This window comes from Bos mutus, chromosome 15, assembly GCF_027580195.1.
Source record: "Bos mutus isolate GX-2022 chromosome 15, NWIPB_WYAK_1.1, whole genome shotgun sequence".
Taxonomy (NCBI): domain Eukaryota; kingdom Metazoa; phylum Chordata; class Mammalia; order Artiodactyla; family Bovidae; genus Bos; species Bos mutus.
Genome location: NC_091631.1, coordinates 52,335,901 through 52,361,691, shown reverse-complemented (window position 1 = coordinate 52,361,691; position 25,791 = coordinate 52,335,901). Strand labels below are relative to the sequence as shown.

Genomic DNA, 25,791 nt, shown 5'->3' with positions numbered 1-25,791 from the left:
CCCTGGGGCCAGACAAATAGAGCAGGCAAACAGGAAGCTCCGGGGGCTGCAGGGCCAGGGATCAAGAGTTCCAGCAGGGGTGGGAGGGGGTGTGTACAGGCGCGCAGGTCCCCAGAGTCGGGGGTCAGCGGTACCGGCCCGTCTCCTCCGTGGGGATTGTGTGCCTGCCATTGTCCATTGTGCCATCGCAGCGGGTGAGAGGAAGGAAGGAGGAAAAACACAGAGGCTGCCAAGGACGGCGGGACTCCTCCACTCAAGAGGTATTCTCCCCTGCTGGCCCCTCGCATTCCAGGGTGATTATCTCACCCCCACCCTGCCCCAACTTCACAAAGGCAGCAGAGGTTGCTCCCATCAAGGCTGTCCCCTCTCTCTCTCATCCCCACCTCGCTCCAGGCCCTCGCAGACCTCCCAGACTGGAAAGCAAAGGGAACCTTGTGCTTGGAGGCTGCCTGGGGAGAGAGAGGACGGTACTCAGGGGCTCCCAGACTTTGAGACGTCTAACATTTCCAAACACATTCTAGAGACCAACACAGAGTTGCCAACTTTTCATTTTGTCATCTTACGCACCGCCACTCCCAGCCTGACCCAAACCCTACCATCAACTGTAACCAGCCGTAATCTCTTCCAAACCGATTTTTTTTCAAGTCTCTATTGAATTTGTTACAATATTGCTTCTGTTTTAAGTTTTGGTTTTATGGCCATAAGGCGTGTGGAATCTTAGCTCCCTGACCAGAGATTGGTACACCCCCTACATTGGAAGGCGAAGTCGTAACCACTTTTCCTCCCACGGAAATTCCAAGATTATTTTTTAAAGAACTTCCCTGGTGATCCAGTGGTTAGAATTAAGGGCTTTCCCTGCCAAGGGTCTGGATTCCATCTCTGGTTGGGGAACTAAGATCCCTCAAGTGGAGAGGCATGGACAAATAAAAAAGATTTTTTAACACCTAAAAAGGGCATAATCTCAGAATAAAGGACAGTTGCTTAAATAGGATACATAGATCTTTGCATTGTTCATTTTGACCTTGCATCCCACACAAGTGAGAATGGACACCATCCCTGAGGGATGGCTGATGTCGAGGAAGGACCTCTGGACTGCTAGCAGCAGGAGCCTGTTCTCTTATTTCATTCATTTTTGCCTTCAATTTGCAAAATCCTGGAGGAAGCTCATGAGCCCGGTATGCAATCTGAGTTTGGTTTCTTATCAGTAAAACGAAGACAAAAATGGGGGTGGTTGGAGGACAGACCCGGGGAAGTCAGTGCTGTGTGTTCATTGGTGTTTGCAGTGACATTTTCTAAGATTTCTCCTGGAAGGTGTGAGACCCCCAACACCAGGTTGCTGACAGGGCCTGGGTCATAGAACCTGTGAGCATGCAAGCGGAGAGGATTTTGAGATCAGCCTCTCTCCACCCCCATCTCCAGATGAGGAAACCGAAGAGTGGAGGAATTTGCCCAGTGTCCCTGATGTCCCAGGGCATCGGAGGCAGGGCTGCACTTAGAACCCAGGTCTCCGGACTGAGGACCCAGGGCAGAAATGTGCCCTGTGCCACCTACCCAGGAAACTCCCTAAGGTTCCAGAACTCAGCCAGGGGCTACCGTCTGCCAGATGCCACAGTGGCGGGGCTCCAGGCCTCTCCCACTCTAGTAGCCTCATGCCTTTCTCCCCAGAGGGGAAAGCTCTGGAGCTGGGCTACCTTCAGTTCGAATCCCAGCTCTCCCACTTGTTAGCTGAACCTCCCCTACACCTCAGTCTCTTACCTGTTAAGCGAAGATAACAATAGTCATCTCCTAGAGTTATAGTAGGCGAAGCAAGTGGGTGGAGAATAATGTCCCTCCACCCCTGCCAACATGTCCATGTCCTGCTCTCTGGAACCTGTGACTGTTCCTTTAAGTTGCAGAAGAGACTTTGCAAAGGTGATTTTAAGTCCCTTGAGAGGGACTTCCCTAGTGGTTCAGTGGTTGAAGAATCTGCCTTCCAATGCAAAGGACGCTGGTTTGATCCCTGGTTACAGAACAAAGATCCCAAATGCCCTGCAACTACTTGGCCTGTGCATTCTGGTGCCACAACTAGAGAGTCGGCGCATGACAGCAAAAGATCCCATATGCCACAACTAATAAATAAATATTAAGGACCTTGAGATTAAGGACCTTGAGATGGGGTGACTCTCCAGGGTTATATAGGTGGCCATGTCATCACAAGGGTCCTTACATACACAAGAGGGAGGCGGGAGGGGCAGAGTCAGAGAAGATGGGAGATCAAAAGCAGAGGTCAGAGGGATGTGATTGTTGGAAGGGGGCCATGAGCCAAAAGATGCAGGCAGGCTCTAGAAGCCAGATGAGACCAAGAAGAGTTTCCTCGGAGCCTCCAGGAGGAATCAGCTCTGCTGATGCCATGCTCTAGACTTGCGTGACCCTTTGTGGACTTTTGACTTCCAGACCTGTGCTGTAAGATTATAGCACTAAATTAGAACATGCATGGCAAAACTGAAAGTGCCTGGCACTGAGTAGACAGTAACTGTTCTGCACCCCAGCACCCCAATTTCTGGCCTTGTGTCCCCTGCTCCCACTGAACACACTCACACCGGCAGACCAGAGCTATGAATGACTTCAGTCTCTGGTGGCAGAAGTAGGGGAGGGGTAGGAATCACATTTTCTCCGTGTGGCCTTGACACGCAAATGCCCAGATGAGGGGGTGACCTACACCCAGGGGACCCAGCAGGGAGGAGGGCTGCCACTTAGCCAGCCTAGTTCCCAGCCCTTGGTTAGAGAGTGGGAGGGAAGCCGGTTCCCTGCTCAGGGCAGCTCAGGGATGTCTGGGGATGAGAGGTTCCTTTCTCAGCCTGCGTACAGAGGACCACAGAAGCTTACCACTTGGGTGCTGTTTTGCCCTGCTTTAACTGAAATGATGGTGGCAAATCTGACAGCTGCCAGTACTTCAGTGGCCAAAGCATTTTCACAATGAACTGAAAGGCCAGCAGGCCAGATATTCTCCTTGTTTGGCCCATGAAAAGCCTGCAGCTGAGAGCTGCTAAGAGTTGCCTTATGACCTTCAGCCATCAGTGTTCAGTGCTGGCAGGAAGGGAGTCAGGGGCCTGGCTTCTAGCTCTATGATGGTTGCCTGTTGGCCAGCAGCAGCTGGGCCTCCGACTCCCAAAGCCCTTTGGGAGTTTGATAATATCTTACCAAGCTGGAAGCTTTCTTTTTATTTATTTTTAAACTTTTTATATTGGAGTATAGCCAGTTAATGTTGTGATAGTTTCAGGTGAATAGCAAAGGGACTCAGCCATATATATACATGTGTCGATTCTCTCCTAAACCCCCCTTCTACCCAGGCTGCCACATAACACTGAGAGTTCCCTGTGCTGTACAGTAGATCCTTGTTGGTTATCCATTTTAAATATAGCAGCATGTACATGTTGGGCTTCCCTTGTGGCTCAGCCGGTAAAGAATCTGCCTGCAATGCAGGAGACCTGGGTTCAATCCCTGGGTTGGGAAGATCCCCTAGAGGAGGGAAAGGCTACCCACTCCAGTATTCTGGCCTGGAGAAGTCCATGGACTCTATAGTCCACGGGGTCGCAAAGAGTCAGACACAACTGAGTGACTTTCACTTCACTTCACCTGTTGATCCCAAACTCTCTCTCTTCTCCCAGTTCTTCCCCCCTCCCCGGCAACCATAAGTTCATTCTCTATGTTTGTTTCTGTGGAAGCTTCCTTTTTAAATATGTGGCTGTATTGTTAGTCACTCAGTCATGTCCGACTCTTTGCAATCCCATGGAGTGTAGCCCTCCAGGCTCTTCTGTCCATGGGATTTCCCAGGCAAGAATCCTGGAGTGGGTAGCCATTTCCTTATCCAAGGGATTTTCCCCACCCAGGGATCAAACCCAGGTCTCCTGTATCACAGGCCGGTTCTTTACCGTCTCAGCTTGTTCACTAGTGTGTCTGCTCCATCTCACTGTAAGGTGTTTGGCTTAAGTCAGCCCATGCCCCTCCGTTACTAATATTTTGGAATAAGAGAGACTTTCTGAACAGAGGGCGATGGGAAAACCACAGCCAACAGCAAATGGAGCACATCTCAGGACCAGACTTGGGGTCCATCCAGTCACTGTCAGAGGCACCAAGTACCTGGACTGGACTAGCTGTTAAGTGGCTGCAGGGCCCACCAGTGTCGGTCCTTAGTCTTACCACCCTGTTCCCCTGATGTGGGGTCTCCCCAGTTACCTTACTGAAGTGGGTCCCCTGGTGTGTGTGGGAGTGTGGCTGGCTGGCTGCAGGAGTGGATTTTGCTCAGGACTGGCCACTCATTTTACAATTGGTGTCTCAATGCCATACTGGTCGGTCTGCGCTGGGAGGACTCTGTTCCCTGCTGGGTCTGGCACATAGCAGACACTCAGCAAATATTTGCCCAGTGAACTATTCTGCGCCCCAGAATCCGGAGGGTTACTTCAAAGAGCGGGCTTGCAGAGGAGACGCAGGAGTCTTGCACATACAGCCTGGATCGGGGGACCCTGCTCAGAACATTTACTCCGAGTGTTTAAGGTGCAGGTCAGGATGGGAGGCTTGAGGTTGGGAGGTCTGGATCAACTGGGGAGGGAGGAGATCCCCATCACCACCACCCCTGTTCACTGATAATCTTCTTGCAGCTCCTGGTGATAAACAGAGCCCCAGTTTAGACCCCAGCACTGGGCATCGTAACCAGAGAAGAGTCTCTCCTGCCCTCCTGCTTAGGAGACTAAGGTCATGGCAGAGCAGGAATGGAGGTCTAGCTCCTCGGTAGGTACACCAGCCTTCCGAATCCTTGATCTGTGCAGGTGGAGTGGGGTGGGTGCGGTGGGGAAGGAGGATACCTCAAAGTCAGAAAGATGAGCAAGGACCTGTCGGCAAGGCTTCCACCTTCACAACTCAGACCCCTGGGTCCCCATCTAGCAGGCAGGCCCGAGGCCTCTGACCTCATCTCCAAGGCATTTGGGCTGCCTGCGGCAGGGCGTGGCACCTTCCACAGAAGGTTCTTCCAGATTACTTGAAGGCATCTGGTTTATCTGTTTGGTTTCAGAGACACTCTCAGCCTTCCAAGGGAGTGTGTACAGACTAGAAGATTCCCCACCCCCTACCCCCAGCCCTTTTTTAAAAAACACTTTATTTTGTCTTGGGGTAGAGCCCATTGACGGAGAAGGCAATGGCAACCCACTCCAGTACTCTTGCCTGGAAAGTCCCATGGATGGAGGAGCCTGGTAGGCTGCAGTCCATGGGGTCGCTAAGAGTCGGACACGACTGAAGCGAGGCAGCAGCAGCAGCAGCAGAGCCCGTTGACAATGTTGTGGTAGTTTCAGGTGAACAAGGAAGGGACCCAGCCATACATCAGAAGACCCTTCTTGAGAAGGCTCTTTTCCGCTCTCAACAGTCCCACAGTGACCTTCTAGTCACATGGACTCAAAATTGATTTTCTAAGTTCCCTCCTTTCCCTTGTCTTTCTATGAAGTGAGGTTGCTCAGTCGTGTCTGACTCTTTGTGACCCCATGGACTGTAGCCTACCATGCTCCTCCATCCGTGGGATTTTCCAGGCAAGAGTATTGGAGTGGGGTGCCATTGCCTTCTCCAGAGGACCTTCCTGACCCAGGGATCGAACCCAGGTCTCCTGCATTGTAGGCAGACGCTTTACCGTCTGAACCACAAGGGAAGTCCTTTCTATAATCTCAGTATTTCCAGCTGCAGTGATCTTTCTTCATAGAAGGCTTCTAGCAGCTATTTGTGAGCCATGGCTGGGACCCTCCAAGAAATTCTACCCTGTCCTCTGGAGTCCAGGTATGGAAAAAGGGGAAAACTATAGCAAAAGTCCCCTTCTATCTTAACACTTAGTTGGTGTCCATATCACTGGGTTGACTGAGGTCACTCCACAGACGCCCCAGCCTCTGCCAGCTCTTTGAAGTTCTCCTTCTACTCCTTCAAAAGTATCTTCTCAAGGAATCTGTTTTCCATCAGACTCAGCAAACTGCAGTGTTCGCTTCTGAGGGGGCAGAGTCCAAGCCAGGTGTCCGATGACCCAGCGTGAGGTCCAGTTCAGGCTTCTGGAGAATGCTCCTCTCTCTAGGCAAGGTGAGATAAAGCAGAGCTCAGGGCCCCACCCTACACGTCCTCAGCCTCCCGCATTCCAGCTTCCAGCCTGAAAGTTTCTCCCAACTAGACTCCAAACACAAGGCGAGTAACATATCAGCGTAAGATCATAGTCAGGTGTTTTATTTTCACAATCCCCTACTGTCCAACCAAGTTACCAAGCTGTAACTGCCCAACAAAAAATGACTAAAGGTCTTACTGCAGCTTGGGTCTGGAGATTTTTTTTTAATCCTTTTTTAGTTCAACATAAATGAGAAAGAAAAAATACTCTGACATTTTCAAAGAACAGAAGTAGGAAAGTATATTCATATACGTTCAACATATACTGCGCATATTGGTTACTACAATACAAAGCAATGATTCTTTTAAAAGTGTAGTTTGCAAGATGGCACGGTTAATAGGCTCACTGGCTTTCGTCTGGGTGCTCGCTGGGGGCGGCAGTCTGCTCGTCCATCAGTTCCGTGAACAAAACAGGCTGAGTGTGTGGTCGTGGCCGGCAGGGGCGTCAGAGCAGCAACGAGCCCAGAGAAGTCAACAGTGGCTGTTCGGGCTCTCTCAGTTGCTTCCAGAAGGTGAGTAGCTGGTGGCTCCCACCAAGTAGAGGGGATGTGGGGACCATGGAAACACGGAGAAGTCCCAAGAAAGGCTCTTGCACTGCAGAAACCCACTCGAGGGATACTGGGTCCAGGAGCTGAGCTGCCAACATCAGAGAGAAGGACAAGCTACATGGGGGATCCTGGCAGCAAAACCAGGATGGCCATGCTGGGCACCCGCTTTCTCCTGTGCAAATTCAGGATGAAAGATGAGGAGGGGCCAGGGGACCTGTTACTCTGCCTCCCCAGAAAAATGGATCAAGAGTATTTAATTAACATCTCTTCCTTGTTTTGAAGATCAGAAGGCGATAACCCAGATCTTCTGCCAGCCCGCAGCCAGCAGAGAAGACTTTGGTTTCTAACGGTGAAGGAAAATAAAGATAATGACACAAACAATAGCTATTGCATATGCACTGCTTCAGCAGGGAGGCGGGGCGCGCAAGGAGGGCACTACATCTGTCACTGGCACGAGTGAGAACCGCCCACAATTACAAGGTCTAAATAAAATACTTTGAACAAAAGGTGCAAGTCACAATTCAAATAGAACAGAATCTGGTTAAACATTTCTCTTTTAAACAAAAATTTCTTTTGTTTGTATTTATTATTAATAATAATAACAATAATAACAATAATATCAACATTTACGAAAAACAATTCCTACATGATCAAGAATTAAAATAAGGGGCTGAGGATGCGCAGAGAGGAGAAGATTAGGAGGGTGGCAGGACCCAAGACAACCTCCTGTTCTTCTTGCCTGTGACAAAGAGGCTGAAAGGGAAAAGCATTATATATATATGGATATATATATGTATGCATGTATTATGTATGTGTACAGATACATACATATATACATGGAGAAACAACCCTTGTTATATCACAATATACCATGAGAAGGGAAGGTGACACACACACAGTACCACCGTTGGGTGTTCAGTCCACGGGCAGAACCAGCAGGGTGATAAGGGCAACCAACTTTCTGAGTTACAAGAGGGGAGCGGAGTTACACACCAAAGAGATATTCCAATTGGCAACCCATCAGCGCCAGGCCACTCTCAGCCTCCATGCTGACATTCTTGTGTGATTTTGGCTTGGCCAGACATGTTTGTTAGTGGATCCCAGCAGAAAAGACCTCTCCAGGTTCCAGGCTTGGGGGTGTCTCTTTTTGCTCTGCAAGGGCCAAAGGCTGCTGCCCCTTCCCTCTTGTCTCTTTCTCCAGCCACTACATTCCAGAGTATGTTGCCCTCCAGCTTTTGCTTCTGTGTAAAAGCAGTTCAGGCACTGAAGGGCACTCTGCAGACAGGCTGGGGAGGGGAATGGCTCTGGGCCCTGGCCACCATACGCTAACTGCTTTGCTCTTCTGTCTTAAAAGGGAAACAAAAGAAATAAGAAAGAAAATCACCTCCCAAAGAAAACATACCTAAAACCAAAAACAACCAAAAATAACCCAAACCAAAAACCAAACCAAACCATCAACTCAAATACACCAAATACACTTTCACAAAAGGTGGCGAACATGGATTTCCTGTTTATTTCCTTGGTGACTTGGTCATACAGGCGAACATGGCAAAACCCCCCTCAGAACCCAAAAGAACAGCACACTGATGAACCAAATGGGAGGAAAGGAGCCGACATTCTGGGTGGAGGGAAAACAATGGCAATTTGGCGCAATGCTGCTAGATACTGTTGGTTTAAAATCAACCTTTTCATTCCCGCACTGTACATAAACCTGCAACAGAGCAGACACAGAGAATTAGTTTGAAAAGACAAAGACTCAAATATTCCATTGAAAACTTTCAAAAAAATGGTTCACTTTACCTCAGATATTTTAGGAGGATTTGCTGTACTGAGGCTCTAATACAGATTTGCCAGATGGCTTAACTTTCATCGAGTCTTGTCTGTCAATGAATTTTCAAAGACAGAACTGATACTACCTGTTGTGTATGTTTAGGCATTACTCCTCCAAAATCGGCCAGTTGACCTGTTTTCTACTGCTGGCCTCTGATCACAAATTTCTGGTATATTTTTCCACTTGCAGCACAGCCTTAGAAAAGATCTGGCTAGACATGTATTCTTGCTGAATTTCATCCTTTAGGACTGAGTTCAAGAACCACCTCCTTTTCCATTACTGTGGCCAGAAGTCCTGTCTGTCCTCTGAAGCTCACTTACTCTTTGAAGGCTATGGCACCTATAACGTGCCTTATCCTCAACAGTTCGACCAAGGGACCATGGCCAGTATTTCTTCTATATGCCCCCATCTACCCCTCAAACAATTAGCATGGTGCTTAATGAAGGAGCAGAAAGATGCAAAAACCTTGGCTGGAGGAGTGGTGTTGTCAAGGTCATTGGCTCAAAGTGCATATGGAAGCAATCTCCTGATGGGATCAGGAGCTGACACTGAGCCAAAGGGCTGGTTTGGCTCCGGTCAGGGTGATACTCACTTTCCATCTTTTGCTACACGCCTGCCTGTTCCATGCTGAAGGAGACCTCGGGGTGCTTGTAGCTGAGCAGTATGTCTGTGATGCAAGTGGATGGGTAGCAAGAGGAGTTTAAATGCTGGCTGCCATCTGTCAGGTCTGGGTGCTCCTGACCTCCAAGACTCTCCCCACATTCTGCAAGACCAGAGAAAACTTGGGAGGTTTGCAGGGAGATTGGGTGGGGGGTGGGCAAGAGGTAGACAGAGGAAGAGAGAAGTCTGAAACTTCTGCAGCCCTGAGTTCTAGTTCAGAGCAGGCCCTCAGTTTGGTTAGCGACCATGGCTGGGGACCAAGCTTCTTCCTGTTGCCCCCACTGTCCATTTCCCCTCTTCTTTACTGTCTCCCATTGTCAGGCTGTCAGCTCCGTGGTGTGGGATAAGACAGCCTCGTGCTGGCAGACCCTGACACCTGGGCACACTCTGTGCTCAGGGCATGGGCCTAAGCACTTTAAACTCCCAAGCACAGGCTTCCCAGGTGGTGCTAGTGGTAAAGAACCTGCTTGCCAATGCAGCAGACGTAAGAGACATGGGTTCAACCCCTGGTCAGTAAGATCCCCTGGAGAAGGAAACGGCAACCTGCTGCAGTATTCTTGCCTGGAGAATCTCATGGACAAAGGAGCCTGGTGGGCTATACAGTCCATACGGTCGCAAAGAATCAGACATGACTGAATGACTGGGCACGCATGCAGGAAGCTAGCAACTGCTCCCAGCACAATCGAGGACATGGGCTCTATTGTTTCTGTCACTTTACAGAGGGGGATCTTGGGGGTCAGAAAGGTTAAGTGCCTTAACCTGTGGAGCCAGTACAGAGCAGTCAGGATTAACTGCAGATCCATCCACTCCCGGGTCTGTGCTTTTATCAGCTAAGATCCCCTCCCTCTACTGGTTCTAACGGGAGGCAGACATTAGGACACGGTGCCTTCTCCTCAGAACCAGAACAAGAGTAACTGAAGGAGCATCTGAACATGCATTACAGACAGGACAGTGACGGCCCTGTGCTCAGTCAGGAGCGGGCTCCTCCGTGCTCTCACACTCAGTGCAAGAGAACTGGGAAAAGGCGGTGTCCAAAAGCCCACGGGGATGCTGTGGCTTCCCATGGGCTCTTCCTACAAGAGGGGAGTGGTCACTGGTGAAGAGGGAAGGGGGGGTCCCTTTAGAAACTTCTTTGGGGTGCCCATGCATAATGCCCCTTACCCTCGTTTTCCCCGTCCTGGAACTGCTGGCTCCCCATGAGCGATGACTGACTGAGAACTGCATCTGACATCCGGGCAGAACTAAGTGCTTTCCCCGCCACGAGACTCATGCCAGGCAAGTTGTCCAGCTGCACCTGCAGAAAACAATTATTAAAAGAAGTAAAGAGAGCCGAGAACGCGCCTTAAGAGACCGCTGTGCCCTTCAAAGGAGCCCAGGCAGAGGGCGGCCTCAAGCACCGTCCCAAGCACCACTTCCCAGGCCCCCTTCCTCTGCAGGGCTATCCAAAGGGGGATGCTGTGCGGGGAGCCAAGGCTGGGGCGGTGCGCGCGGGGAGGGAGGGGCACAGGGAGTCTCAGCTGGCGCCCCAGACATCTACATGGCATTCCAACACCAGGTTTCTGACCTGGCTCAAGGCCATGAGGAGTCTCTTAGGGCAGCAGTGTCCAACAGCACTCTGTTCAAGGACAGGGATGTTCTCTGTCTGCCCTGTCCAAATCGAAAGCCGCTAGCCACAAGTGGCTACTGAGCCCTGGAATGTGACTAGTCTGACTAAAGAACTGGGTTTTACGTTTTATTCTGTTTTAATTACATTTAAAATTGAAAGGTCACATGTGGCTGGTTGTGGCTGTATTTGTGCCGCCGAAGAGTCTGCCCTAAGGCAATAAAGCTCTGCCAAGTGGACTAGCTCCCTTGAAGTCTGAATAAATTCAAGGCAGCTGCCAGAGTAATAACTGAGAGTCTGAAGGCGCATCTGCTGGGGCCTGTTTCAACTGTCTGGGGAGAAGTTCAATAACTAAGACTACAGGAAATGGATGCTCTTGATCCTCAGCTTCCAACGTGGAGCTCGGCGTCAGCAGAGATTCTCCTGGAATTTCAGGCTTGTTACAGTGATTCAGAGACATACTCCCTGAGTGCTCAGGGGCGCTGGACTCTGATTGAGAACAAGAGACACCACCCCACATTCCTAAGTTCTGCTTTCAAAGACCCCGCTTCCAAAAAGCAGGAGGGGCCGACGTACATAAGCATCGTCGCTGTTCTGGATGGTGTGATGTCTCTGGAGGGTGCGGGGCCTCTGGTGCTCGCTGACTGAGGGGTGAGCGGGGTACCCAAGTCCATTGTGATCTGGCAGCTCCATCGCTTGTCCAGGAGAACTTCTATCCATGCATTTCCCTAGGACGGACTCTGAGGAGACAGAGCAAAATAGGGTCAGTCAGCAGACCTAGCACTTCCCTCAGTCCACTCTCACCAAAGCAGCATCTTGCAAGGCACAGTGGGCCAGGGCGAGGACCCCCACTGGCGGGCCACTCGGCCAACCTCAGCTGGCTGGTGACGCTCGGAGGAGCCTGGACCAGCCTGCCAACTCTCGTCCTTCCTGGGCCTCTCTCTGCAGGGATCATTCCCTTACGAGAAAAAAATCCATGTATTAGTGGTTGGCTGAACCTTTTCTTTTCTCTTCATTTCTCTGTTGATTTGACAGTGCTATGTTCCCAAACCTAGATGCACAGGAGAATCATTCTTGGACCTTCAGGACCTCTAGCCTGGGAGAATAGCTTCCACCCTGTGGACACCTCTCTCTCTTCCCTTGGCTTCCCCTCCGTACCCCGCCCAGTCCTCTCCTCTCCTCCTCCGACTCCAGCCCCAACTCCTTTCAAGGGTCCTCCTCTCTTTACCTCTATCCTTGACCTTCTCACTCTCCCCACACTTACTTTGGCAATATCATCTATTTTCATGGCTTCAACTACACTGCTTCTATGTAAAGAATTACTAAATGCTCTTTTAAGCTCCAGATCCAAAATTCTAACTATTTACTAGATATCTTTCCCTGGATGGCTGAACAACATCAAACACTTCACAGGTTCAATTCTGAACTCACCAGCTTCCCCACAACCAACACCTCCTTTCCTAATCTTCTGGGTATGAGCTCATGGAGTCCCTGCTGATTCCTTACTCCTGATTCCACATCACCTGAAGTCTGAAGAATCTGCCTCTCCAGTGTTGGTCACTTTAATCTCTTTCTTTCCAGTCTCATTGCTTTCATGCAAGTTTGGTTATCTCCTGCCTGGATCACTATAATAGGCTCCTAATCATTCCTCTTCCACGGCCCTACAAAGATGAACCTTTCTATAGTGGAGCCCAAACCCCTCATTTTCACTGGCCCAGCCTCTCTTCCAATGAGCATCCCACACAATTCACCCCTACATTCTAAGCTCGTCAAAGGGGACCACTCACGATTCAGTGCATTTGCTTTCACCTTTCTCTCTCCCTGGAAATGCTTAATCTTCTACTTCCATTCCTGCCAGTTCTAATCAATGTATCCTTGTAGGTCCATCTCAAATGTTATCATTTTTATGAAACTTTCCCTTTCAAACAGAAATAAATCATTCTTTCCTTTCATTGTCAGAAGACTTTATTAGACTCTGATTATGCTAACATTATTCCTGGCACCATCTTCAATTGTGTATTTGTGTTAATGTTTCATATTAAACTGTAAATTCTTTGAGGACAAGAATTATTACATGCATGTTTATGAGCCTTCAGTATTCCAGAACACTGTCCGATACCAGTGTTTAATAATATTCTAACTGATATCAATAAACTCTCTTAATATAGGTCAGTCACCTGTCAGAGTCACGATGGTCAAGAAGACAAGGATGGTCAAGAGTACCAAGGCCACACCAAGGTTGACAGGGTCCTCCTGTTGGCATGTCTGGCTCCAGTCCTTAAGAGTCTAGCACTTGAACATGTGTTTTCTTTGGTTGGTTGGTTTTTCTGGGTTAAAGTTCCCTGGCAACCACCGGGCTTATCTCACAATGAACGGTACCTTGGTGAGACCAAGTTTTTAAACAAATTTTAATGGGAAACACAGTCCTAACGCTAACTGCACCAACCCAGTATCTATGTGAATAATGAAAATAACACGGGCTGCTTGAGTGATGTGTAAAGTATTTCAGGTCTCTATATTCAAATGGTCTCCTTAACCATCACGGTGAGGCCAGGGCTTAGGGGCTGGGGCGGGACAGGAAGGTAGAGGAATGAAATGACATGCACCTTGCCGGTAATGCAACGGAGAGGAATGGGAGCTTCCAAATGACCGAGAGGAAGGCAAGTGAGACTAAGCTGCTCTGTGGGATGAGGTCACACACCTGCCAACCAGCCCGATCCCCGTCAGTGGGCACAGTGCGTGTGCTGGCTGCAGGTCCAAATGAAGGCCAAGGGCAGGAAGTGGTGCAAGGCTGCCTCTGGGTGATATGTAGGCTAAACCTCCCTCCCTACCATCTCTCTCTGTGAAATGTGTTTTTATTCCTGAGAATGGGGTTTCTCCACATCTGAACACCCACCCTCCTTTTGGCCCTGCCTGCGGGAAGGTCCCATGGATTCCGTCCTCGCCTGCCCTCACCTTCCTTTTGGCCCTGCCTGCGGGGAAGTCCCATGGATTCCGTCCTCGCCTGCCCTCTTTACAGCCTTCAGGTCTGGTGTGCCACTGAGACAGACGGAATCTTTCTTGACAAATCTCATGACACACCTTCCTGACTCCCCTGCCTAGGGCTCAGAAGCCCCAGGCCTGGATCCTGGCTTCACCAGAATCCCTGGGCGAGTTACCTGACTTTACTGGATCTCGCTCTCTTCATCTGCAAACAGGACTCACTCCACAGGTCTGTGGAGTGCTTACTTGAATCTGGTCCTCTGTAAGAGCTCAGTAAAGACTGGTATTATTTATACTCATTTCAGAGATGTTATTTCTGAGAGGATGGGGCACAATGAACCAGTTGACAAAAACAAACAAGAAGATGATTTTATCACAGAATCCTACTTTGGGAATAATGGGGCTAGTTTACCACAGGTAAGTGAACAAGTGAGCCACTGAAAATTTAATTTCCAGAAAAGAAGCCTCTGGTTTAGGAGATATAAATACGAGTTAAAAACTAGATGAAAGGGAGTTCCCTGGTGGTTCAGTGGTTAAGACTTGGCGCTCTGGGGCCCGGGTTCAATCCCTGGTCAGGGAACTAAGATCCTGCAAGCCTCATGGCCGTGTGTGTGCTCAGTCACTCAGTCCTGTGCAACTCTTTGTGACCCCATGGACTGTAGCCACCAGGCTCCTCTGTCCCTGGGATTTTCAGACAAGAAAACTGGAGTGGGTTGCCACTTCCTCCTCCAGGGGATCCTCCTGACCCAGGGATTGAGGCCAGGTTTCCTGCACTGGTGGGTGGATTCTTTACCACTGAGCCACCTGGGAAGCCACACAGCACAGCCAAAAATAAACTTAGACAAAAAAGAAGCGTGTTAATGGGGTTGGGTAGCAAACCAGGGGTCTTTCTGTTCAAATTCAATATAATTCACAGGTCAAAGATCAGGAAGGGCTGGCACCCTTGGCTTGGCAGATATGCTTGGAAGGGGAAGAATGCGAGGCAAGGGGGCATAAAGAGAAGAACATAAGACTAAGAATTCAGGGGATTTGAAGTCAGGTTCCAGCTCCATCACAGTGTATGAAATTGGACAAGTCATTTAACCTAACCTCAATTTCCCTATCTGAAAAATGAGGGTTGTTTGGGGGCTCAAGAGATAACAGGTGTCAAAGGGCCTTTCATAAATTGGAAAGGACTACACAAGCAAAGTAATTATTTTTAGTAAGAATGCTGAGTTTAGAGGGCCCTTGTGGTGATGGACAGGGAGGCCTGGCGTGCTGCGATTCATGGGGTCCCAGAGTCAGACACGACTGAGCGACTGAACTGAACTGAATGTGACTCTATAGAGGAGATCCACTGACCAGTTTGGCAAGGGAGGCACTGCGTGTTAAACAGACTAACCCATTGAGCAAGGAACAGGAAATTGAGGCTCAAATCTTTGGCATTCTTTATGCCAATTCAGCAGCTGAAGGAACTGTCAAGCTCACCAAAGGATGCAGAAAGAGGATGCCAAGAGCAGGATTCTCAGGTATTTACCTAAGCAAAGCTGAGAAAGTACAGAGGAGGCGAAGACCATCTGATCAGGCAAGGGGAAAAAATACACAAACGGGCACGATGCACACCGCCCACCTACCTAGGGAACCGTGGGGCAGCTTGCACAACTCTCTGTGGAATCTGTCAATGTTGACTCGTCCTTACTCATTTACTGGGTCTTAAGAGAAAATGAGAGAAGTGCATGTGTGCATATCCCTCTCAAAGGTTCTGGAGGGTGAGCCCTCCCAATCTGCCACCATTTCACCCCTCTATGGGGCCTGAAGTCCTCCAGGGCTGCTGAAGCTGAGCAGGCTCAGGGAAAACGTGGTCTTCTCTGTGAGTTCAAGCTGGTACTCTCACTGCGTAAACTGTTATGCTATCATATTTAATTTCAAAGTTAAAAAAAAAAATCAAGTGTATGTAATAACTTTCATAGGGGGAGATAAACCTATTTCTACTCCTGGGGAACAGAAAGGGAGATTACAGGCAGCATGGGGCATGTCTAGCCCTGACCTTCTACATATTTCAAACAGACCTCTGGCAGGCTGCCGGCTCAGCTCTCTGGCAGAGCCTGGCCCCACACTGATTGGTGGCAAGTGGCCATAAAATAAGTAACTATGGCCATTGATAGGATGGCATTTAATTCTCCTTGACTAACATCAGCAATCCCTGATAAGCTACCCTTAAGAAGTTTTAGAAGGACGACACTAGCTCTGCTTCTTATAATTACATCTTTTACAGCATTCATTAAGCAGTGCTTCATGTTAAGGCTGTTTATGAGCTTGTCTGCCCCCATCCCCCCAGCATAAGCTCCCTGAGGGCAGGTTCTCTAGCTTTTCATCCCTGCCTTCCCCACTGGACCTAAAATACAGTCTTATGTGACCTAATCATTCAATAAGTTTTGTTGACTTTGCTCTGTCATAGAAGCAACAGATGGAATGTTTGGGGGCTAGTGTGTGACTACACAGATAGAAGGGTATCATTAGAGAAAGCAGGAGGCATCCCCGCCACCCACAAAGATAAACAAGGATGAGCTGCCCCCACGTGCCTGCAGGGCGGTAGGGGGAGAGCATCACAACCCTTTCCTGGCAAAAGGAATGGCAAACTATCTGATGATTCTTTGTTGATGTCAAACTGCAAGTTCTCAAGTTCTTAAGAGTAGAAGCATCTGAGGTTAGGGCTTCCCAGGTGGCTCAGTGGTAAAGAACCTGTGTGCCAATGCAGGAGATGTGGGTTTGATCCCTGAGTTGGGATGACCCCCTAGAGGAGAAAATGGCAACCCACTGCAGTATTTCTGCCTGGGAAATCCAATGGACAGAGGAGCCTGGTGGGCTAAGTTCTTGGGGTCGCAGAGAGTTGGACACAACCGAGGGACTGAACAACAACAAGAGCATGTCAGGTTAAAGCGGGGAGAGGCTGTGGAGTCCGGTTTCTCCTGTAAAAGGGATCATGAAACACATGCCCAGCGTGGTTGTGAAAAATAAACGAGTAACTGACTGGAGCGCACCAAGCCCAGAACAGAGGTACTACAAACACCTTCTTGGAGCGGGCACCTAGCCAGCATCCCTCACTACACAGATGAAGACAGGGGGAGGGGTTATGCGCCAGGGGGTCACAGAGGAAGCTCCTGTGCTTAAGGTAAGGACAGTGGGGACGCCTCAGTATAAGAAGTAGTTTTAAACATGCAGACATACATTCCCGGAGGGTTTCTAACTCTGGAGCAGCTTTGGGCTTCCCTAGGCCATTTTTTCTCTATTGCATTATCGAACTGTACTGGATCCTAAACCCACGTGGTAATCAACTGGGGGCTTTATTCATTAAAGATAATTGTATATATGGTTCCAAAAGTCTCAAAACATAAGTGGAAAGAGGTTAGAAAGAGGCAAGGTAATAGTATTCAAGAAAAGGCATAAGCTAAGTTAAAGAGTAAACTAGGCAGACACAGGAAGGATTACCTCTAGCACACACTGGCAAGGGGGACAGGAGGTAAGATTATGGCCTCTAGGAAAGGTCTTATCAAAGGTCAGGTAAAGGAGATCTAAGAAAAAGGAGGATTTGGGGGCAAGCAAACCTGATCGTGGTAGTGGAGAATCCGCCTGCAGTGCAGGAGACCCCAGTTTGATCTCTGGATCAGGAAGATCCCCTGGAGGAGGGAAAGGCTACCCACTCCAGTATTCTTGCCTGGAGAATCCCATGGACAGAGGAGCCAGGGGGGCTACAGTCCACGGGGTCACAAAGAGTCAGACGTGACAGTGTGACTAAGACTTTCAAACCTGATCATGAGGCAACAAGAACAGGGTATTTTTGAGCTGAAACCTTTAGGGGTGTATTTACAGCTGGATTCTTCCAGAAACCTAAAGAGAAAGAGACGCATGCAGAGAAGAGTGGTGGCGATGGCGGTGGGTCTAAGAAGGCAGGGAGAAGGGAGAGGGAGAAGATCGCAGGCGCTCAGCTTGGGGAACGGTAGGAGGGATCTGTCAAGAGACTCCTGACTCATGTGTTGGTCTGAAGTGAACTGATTTAAAGCTGCTGGATCCAGATCAGACTCTAGGTTTCAGGAAGCCTTTGCCCTTAGCTTCTAATTCCTTCATGTAGACTGCACTTCAAGGAAGGCAGCTTGTCTCCCCCTAAAACATTCCTGAGACACTCTCACCCATGGCCTTTCCTCATGCTTCTCCCCTAAATCCAAACAGCAAAATCCTCTTCATCCACCAAGTCTGTGTGTGGTCAGTGGCTCAGACATGTTTGACTCTGAGACCCCATGGACTGAAGCTCGCCAGGCTTCTCTGTCCATGGGAATTCTCCAGGCGAGAATACTGGAAAGGGTTACAAGCCCTCCTCCAGGGGATCTTCCCGACCCAGGGCCTGAACCTGCATTTCCTTAGTCTCCTGCACTGGCAGGTGGATTCTTTACCACTGGGCCACCTGCGAGGTCACCAAGACCTCACTCAAATGTCACCCACTGGGGGAGACCTGGCTCTGCTCTGAAACAGAACTAGTCTCCCCTGGCTCTGGTGCTCCCACAGCACCTGAACTTGCCACGTTCTGCTTTCCTTTAGGCACTAAACAGACCCGCAAGCCAGCCAAAAGGGGCGGGGCTCCTCTGACAATCGGAGGACACGAGCACGTTCAAGCCTCCTGGTCTCTCTGTATATAGTCGTCACAGAGCAGGGAAAAGTGAAAGGAATCAAGAGAGAATCATTTTGAAGAAAAATATTTCAAAAGGTTATTTCCACATACGGCAACGCAGGGTAAAGGGGTGGGGAGTGTGCACTGTGTGCTCACTTGCTCCTTCCTGGAGTCTTGCACACGCGGTGTGTGCTCAGGACACGTCTGCTGGAGTGGAGTGAGCAGCTCTCTGGTTCAGTGCCACTTCCTAGCTGTGGACCTTGGGGGTGAATTACTTAATCTGTGCCTCAGTTGTCTCACCGGTAAAATGGGGATGGGAAGAGCTGTGAGGATTAGGTGAATTTACGTGTGACCGGCCTCTGGTGTGTGGCATGTGAAACGCCCTAGGGAAATGTCAGCTCGCCTCCTTTTCCGATGAAAGCTGCCGTTCACACAGGGAGCTTTCCCAGCCTCCCTGATGCCGTCAAGCTGCCTCTGCTAGTATACTCCCAGCCACAGAAAGCTCCCAGTCTGCTCAGCAGCCTCTTCTGGAAAGTTCTTGTGAAGGCTTCCCTGGGGGTTGAAAGCTGCTGCAACTTCCATCCTGGTCTTGGCTCTGCCTCATAATATGAATCCAGAGAAATCTAATCCTTTTCCATATGACAAGTGTGATGGCTCTCCTGAGTTTTCCCCCCAAGCCTAAACATCCCCAAGTCTGTCAGCCAATCCACTTATGACTTGGTCCCAAAACCTCCCCCTAGCCTACGTCAACTCAAAAATACAGCAACTGCAGGTGGACACAATACGTCTGACTGGTGCAGACCTCAAACTGGATGGTACCCATCTGCTCAAAAGCCCAGATCTAACGGGAGTTTTATGGAACTGCATCCCTATTGGTGCTTAATGAGCACCACCTGAAGGCACCACGCCCTCTTCACATAAACTGACTCAGGGTCAGGTCTTCCATCCTGCCCTGTGCCTGGGGACCCGACTGCCCCAGGAGCTGAGTCTGGTGTACTGACTTTAAAGTGCAGGGCAGGACAGGCTTCAAGAAGGGAGGGTGGGAAAAGTGCCCAGTTTCAGGGTTGAATATTTTATGGAGAAACTTGCTTTCAAGATCTGTGATGATGGGATGGATATCAGTCCAGATTTTGGGTAGGGTGAATGCTATGACATTAATGAAATGACATTTCCTGAGCATAACTTACTTATAGTGACTCCAATCTCCTTCCAAAGGAAAATGAATGCCCTCATTAATTATACAGTGATACTAAACGAAACAGCATGGCATCCCTTGTGATGCTGTAACATTCTGTACTTAGCTTATTAACGAAGTGATCAGAATAATAATACCTCAAATTGTTTAAATCATACATTCAGCTATCAAGTATGCCTCTCTCCCCCTGTGTCACACACACAAACATTATGTATCAACATAAACACATATGTGTATGTTTTAATCTTCACAAATACTCTGCAAAGGACTGTTATTCCTCCTGCCGTTTTTCACGGATGGGGAAATAAGAACCTGAGGGTTAAGTGACAAGGTCACTGCACTCATAACAGAGGCAAGTCCAGGACCGAGGGACCCTGACTTACTCCAAAACTGTTTACACTAAACCCTGTTTCCCTAGCACTGGCTGATTTTTTTCTATCACAGAGGTTAAAGCTAGCTATTTTGATGACAGCTGAGAAATTCTGGATTCTAAGGAACCACAGTCTGAATATGGGAAAACAGGTAATACATCCTGCTGACCATCATCTGTGTGTTCATTTTCTATCACTCTCTTTTAATTCTGAAAACAGATTCCCTTCCCCCATCAGATACCCATTTCCTACGTGCTTCTCCCGTAAAAGGTCCTGCAGGTCTTCTCAGGAATTCTTTCTCTCTTAGCAACCCAGAGTACCAGCTGAAAAAGGTAAACACCGCTGAGTTCACTGAACGAGGGCAGGCTGGCCCAGAGATCGACCCTGCAGGGCTCTTACCTCGGCTGGACACCTTATTTCTAGTGAAGGCGGCAGCCGGCTGTCGGTACGGATGGATCCCCAACTCCTGTGCGTGATTCACGGTTCCCAGGAGAGATTCAGGGTCCCCGGGGCCGCCTGTACTCAAGAGCAGGGGGCTGTCATGGCAACCTTTGGTCAATGTGTTCCCGCTCTTCCTGTCCGGAAAGCCGTCCTTGGCCCCCTCGCACGAGCACTCCTCCTCCATGCTCTCCGAGTGCACAAGCGCCGCCTGGGGAGCATAACCGTGGGTCGGGGTCGGGGAGGAGACCTGCGAGATACATTCTTGCGCCCTGATCTGCAGAAGGTGCTGGGGGCTGGTGTGGTGGTGGTGGTAAGAGTCAGCGTTCTGATACGGCAAAGCCTGGCGCTCCGTCATGCTCTGTCCCCCAAGGCCAGGAGCCAGACTCCCGGCGTCCCCCTGGTTCATGTGCCGGAACAGCTCTTGGTATTCCTGCTGCTGCTGCTGCCGCTGCCGCTGCTGCCTTTTGATGAGCTGTGCAAACTCCGCCGGGGGCAGCCGCATGTCCGAGTGGCCGGTGAGTGAGTGCCGGGGGGAGAGCAGTCCCTGGAGGATGTGGGGCACCTGCTGGTGTCGCGTGTAGTCTGGCGGCGTGGGGGACAGCAGGGCCTGCTGCAGTGCCGATGTGGTATAGTGCGGTGGCTGCTGATGTGCACTGGGAGGGAAGGTGGGGAACTGGTCAAGCGGAGGGACTTTCAGGGCTTGGGTGGGAGGTAACCCCGCTCCTGGTGAAGGGTTGTAGCTGCTGGGGGAACCCCGGGACTGGTCCGAAAACAGGTGGGGGTGTAAATGCGCCTGGTCGTAGTTAGCAGGGGAGAACCGATTCACGTTCAAGCTGCAGACACAAAAGGGAGTGAGTACCAGGCATCCGTGTGACAACTGTACTAAACTCCCCGGGGAACGGCTACCACTCCTCCTCAGCAGTGAGTCTCTGCTGGTACAGAGAACCGCGGGGCCACAGGGAGGATGGGGGTGTAGGCAGTACCCCCACCACCCCCTCCGGCTTGAGGGTAGCAACATCACTTGAATTAAGATGTGCCCATCTCTTAGAATATGAGTGATGGAAAGAAACAATCCTAGAAGAACAGACAAGGAGGGTAACTGAGATTTTTACCTACTCCTCTAACTGGCCCTTTTCTTCTTTGCAGACCTATAGTAAGGTGGTAGTGGTGTTTAGTCGCTAAGTCGTGTCTGACTTTTTTGTGACCCTATGGACTACAGGCCACCAGGCTCCTCTGTCCATGGGACTCCCCAGGCAATAGTACTGGAGTGGGTTGCTGTTTCCTCCTCCAGGGAATCTTCCTGACCCAAGATCAAACCCACATCTCTTATATCTCCTGCATTGGCAAGCAGATTCTTTATCACTGCACCGCCTGGGAAGCTATATAGTAAGGGAGCTGTGTCACTATCCTCCTGAGTCTCACTAGCATTTTGATCCTGAGTCAGCATATAGGTTTCAAGTCCATCCCAAGCCCACTGCCTCACTTTTAGTCAGGCTGAAATGAGCACAGCCCAGTCAGAGCCCTTCTGTTCTCCTCTCCTCCTCCTAAGGGGCTTCCTCCCACCTGGGTCCCCCAGAGAGACAGCCGGGAGACTCCAAGCAGCCTCACCTGTGGGCCTCCGCACTGTCGGCGCTCAGCTGCTTGGACAAGGGCCGGTGCCCATAGCTGAGGGCGGCCATCAGGCTGGTCCGGAGCTGCATCTGAACCTGACTGGTGTTGGGGCTGATGGAGACACCCCGGCCTGCAGAGGCGGCAGCGGCCCCAGGCATGCTGCTGAGCATGTCGACAGGCTCCTGGACTTGGATGGTCACCTGCTGTGACTGGGGAGGCTGCTGTATGCCCAGGCAGGTCAGTGCCACGCTGGGAGGAGGGGAACAGTTCTCAGGCTGCTGCTGGAAGATGGCACTGCGGGAGGGGAAGCCTTGAAACTGGGAGGAAGATGTAGCACCTGGGGAGAAAGGAGCCCCAGAGTGACCACATGCCCGGATTACCTGCGGCCAGAAGTCATGGGAGCCACTGAGGATGCTCAACTTGCATAGCACCCAGAGCAGGGCTCCTCCAACTCCAGGGCATGGAAGGTTCCTCTGGGGGATTCGTGAAGACACACACTCCTGGGCCCAACACTCAGAATGCTGACTCAGTAGGTAAGGACGGGGCTCTAAGAATTTGCAATTCCAAGAAATTGCCCGTTGATTACTCTCTGAGTAGCTCTCATTCAGGGCAACACTTCTCAAACTCTAATGCACGTGTGAAGGGCCTGGGGATCTTGCTAAAACAGATTCTCATTCAGTAGGTCTGCGATAGGATCTGAGATTTGATTTTTCCTGCTGATGTTGCTGGTCAGGGACCCTACTCTGAGTAAGAAGGGCTTTGAGACCAACTCAGGCTCTTCAGGGGATCTAGACTGGGTGGCATTACTTAAGAGATTCTCAGTTTTCAGAACGCTAACCCCTCAGAGTGCTGGCCTCTGAAGAACTGTATAAATTAGGGCCCGCTCATCTTTGCCTCCATCTGAACACCCACAAGAGAGGAGCCACGTGCCCAGAGGACCACCAAACTCAAGAGTGACAAGAGGGAAGGTTCTGGTGGTAGCCCATTCGTTTGGTACAGTTGGAGGGGACTTTATGAAAACATCAATACCAGTCAACCATTATTGAGAACTATATTGTTCCAGAGGCTATTCTAAGTATTATACCTAACATATATATCTCATAGTATTATTATCCCTGTCTTACATTTGAGAAAGCAGAGATGCCCGGAAGTTAAGTAGTTTACCTGAGATCTCACAGCTAAGGAGCTGGTTGCAGCAGGAGCCAAGCCAAGGCAGCCTGGCACTAGAACCACCCCCTTACACAGCATGTTGCTCCGTCACCGCAACCAGTGGCTTGAGGCAATCAAGACGAAGCCTCACTTCTCCTGTGGCTCACGGTTTGGAGAAAACCTCTCCACTCACCGTGAGACTGCATCATGGCGCTGCTCATGGGGGGAGGGCTGTTACTGGGCTGTCTGAAGAGATGGTTGTTGGGGTGGTTGGGAGGTGGGCTGGAAGGCTGAATCCTTAACCTTCAAAAACAACAGAACCAGATGAGTAAATACACTTCCTGAGGTGACAATATAACCTTGAAGTTAGTTTCAGCCATTTGATACCCACAGGCAGAAACTCCATTTTTAGTTTTCATAAGCTTCCAGGCTAGACACACACACACAGGCCGCCCACCACAGTCTACTGAAAGCCTGTTTGCATCTTATTTTCCCAGACGGCCCAAGGAGGCAGGGGTCACTGCATCTGGCCTCCTGTATTAGGTGTCAGATTACATGGTTCATGGGGATAAGAAAATGAAGTGGCACAGGAAGTCAGGATTTTAGGAAGCTGCTGAAATTTAAATTGGTCTTCCTGCCTTTCAGATGGGTTTTTCCAAGATGAATGCTATCGTCAGTTCTGTCTCCCATGTGAGTTAGGCCAACAGCTTAGGCAAAGAACATGTTTCATTACCTCTGGAGCTGGTGGGTGAGGAGGGCGGGCTGATTTTCACATGCAGCCTGAAGAGGTGGAGAAGGTTGAGGAGGACAGATAGAGTCCTAAAATACATGCGGGAAAGGAGAAAAAAATACTCGTGAGCTTGAAGACTAACCAGAGGTATTCTCGGGAAGGGAAGAGACTATCTGTGACTGAGATTTATGCTCCCGTCGTTCATCAAAAGGCTTGATTACCTTGACTCAAACATGGCAACCACACAAATAACTCAACTCCACTCTGCCCTGCATGATCTCTTCCAGCACTGACAGGCCCATCAGCCTGAGAGCAAACTCCAGACAAGTTGGAGAAAGCGGAGAGGGAAGGCCTACTTGAATCTGCTGCTGGAGAATTTGGTGGTGCTGCTCCTGCTGGTATAACATATGCTGCTGCTGGGTCTTCTCCAGGGTTCTTTCATCAATCTGCCCCCCGTACATCTTCTGCAGCTGCTCACACTCCTGAAGGGAAAGCAGTTCATACAGAGGGGATACAGCCAGGCCTACCCCATGCAGTGCCGTCAGCAGACGCAGAGCTGCTCTGGGTCTCATGGGCAGAAGGAGCCCACAGAGAACTGTGTCCTTGATGAGCAACTAACCCCTTTAGGTGGGCATTTGTGTACTAAATATATTCACGCTCTGTGCTGGCTGCATGAAGGGAAAAACACCAAGATGGCCTGGGTACGAGCGAAGGTTCCAGTGTGAAATCGGTGTACAAGGCACATGCCACTCGAAGCTTGGTCGTCAGGAAGGCAGAAAGGAAACCGGCCCTTTATAGAAGCCTGGAGGTACACTTCCTTCCTCTGGGAGCACCATTCCATACCAGCTGGAGAGTATGCCAGGTGGTAAGAACGCAGAGCAGGCTCCAACAAGACCCAGTGCCCATAAGTCATGAGGGGAACGCCAGGGTTGCTTCAAAAGACATTTCCGGGTGCTTCCCACTGAAACCCAAGCCCAGAAATTCCTCTCTAAGGAACCACAGAGACAGGAGGAAATTTAGTCCCTTCCTGGGGAAAGCTGGACGTAAGCAGAAGGAAGGAAAGCGTGTAAGGGACTGTCTGCTTTGGCACCTCTAAAACTGCAGTGCTGCTGTGAGGGGGCAGAGAGCTTAACACCCGTGTCCTCCTGCAACACCGGTCTGTTACCCATGCTGGTCTCTGCTACCCATGCTTCTCCAGAGGTGCCTGCCGTCTCTAACATTACCTGCTGCAACTGTTTGATGCTGCTGTTGTTGCCCATTTTTTCCAGGTGAGCTTTGAAGGCCTGGATGCTTGCAGCCCCATCTGAGAACCGGCGCACAGGGGAGAAACGCTCCGTAGGGAGGTGCAGGGTGTTGGAGTCCTTGTAGGTGGAGCTGAATATATGGGAAGAGAAGGTTAGGGGCTAGGACTGAGGGGTTTTGACCAAATCACCTAGGGACGCTGTTCCAGATGAACACAAAGCTGCTGGCTACACACGCAGCCTGGCATATTATGCCATTTCCATGCCATCTCCAGAGGCCAGTCGTTTCCCTAGCCTGCCTTCCCTTTAGAGGCCTCCAAGTGACCATTTTCCATTTCCACTTACCTTGAGTTGGCTTAATGTCCAAGCCTGGGAAGGTCCTGGGATCATATACATCCAGTTCTTAAAAATACACTGGGTCAGAGAGAGAGGAGCTTCACAGTAGCCCTCAAGCCCAGCTGTACAGGAACTCCTCCTTTTACAGTCATGTCTCTATCTACTGCCTTTACAAACCTAGAACAAACCTACCCGTGTGACCTAAAGTTTTCCCTGAGTAGTAACCTCTGTATGACCGACCAGAGGGAAACTAGTCAACTTTGGGGTCAAAGGTCTGGCCTGGAAT

General features: G+C 50.1%; 1 protein-coding gene and 1 long non-coding RNA gene across 7 annotated transcripts in view; one reads left to right on the top strand and one right to left on the bottom strand.

Moving 5' to 3' along the window:
• The first annotated feature begins 121 nt into the window (after nt 1-121).
• Nucleotides 122-6,171, top strand: LOC138991018 (uncharacterized). 2 transcript variants are annotated; one of them, XR_011467064.1, is made up of 4 exons: nt 122-260; nt 4,638-4,767; nt 5,723-5,796; nt 5,974-6,171. It is a non-coding gene; the product is annotated as an uncharacterized lncRNA (long non-coding RNA). The 2 variants fall into 2 exon arrangements; XR_011467063.1 differs by having other exon boundaries at nt 5,692-5,796.
• Nucleotides 6,172-8,279: 2,108 nt separating this feature from the next.
• The window catches only part of SIK3 (SIK family kinase 3), a 263,839-nt gene continuing 246,327 nt past the window's right edge, over nt 8,280-25,791 (bottom strand). For 3 of the 5 annotated variants that reach the window (XM_070384161.1, XM_070384162.1, XM_070384165.1), the window contains 10 exons: nt 25,152-25,302; nt 24,285-24,410; nt 23,932-24,017; nt 23,392-23,501; nt 22,047-22,386; nt 20,397-21,271; nt 11,384-11,547; nt 10,366-10,498; nt 9,137-9,307; nt 8,280-8,424 (listed from right to left, as the gene is read on the bottom strand). In XM_070384161.1, coding sequence (XP_070240262.1) covers nt 9,150-9,307; nt 10,366-10,498; nt 11,384-11,547; nt 20,397-21,271; nt 22,047-22,386; nt 23,392-23,501; nt 23,932-24,017; nt 24,285-24,410; nt 25,152-25,302 — 2,143 coding nt within the window. In that variant the 3' untranslated portion in view covers nt 8,280-8,424; nt 9,137-9,149. The remainder of the gene's footprint in view (nt 8,425-9,136; nt 9,308-10,365; nt 10,499-11,383; nt 11,548-20,396; nt 21,272-22,046; nt 22,387-23,391; nt 23,502-23,931; nt 24,018-24,284; nt 24,411-25,151; nt 25,303-25,791) is intronic. The other 2 variants (XM_070384163.1, XM_070384164.1) reach the window with 1 other exon arrangement.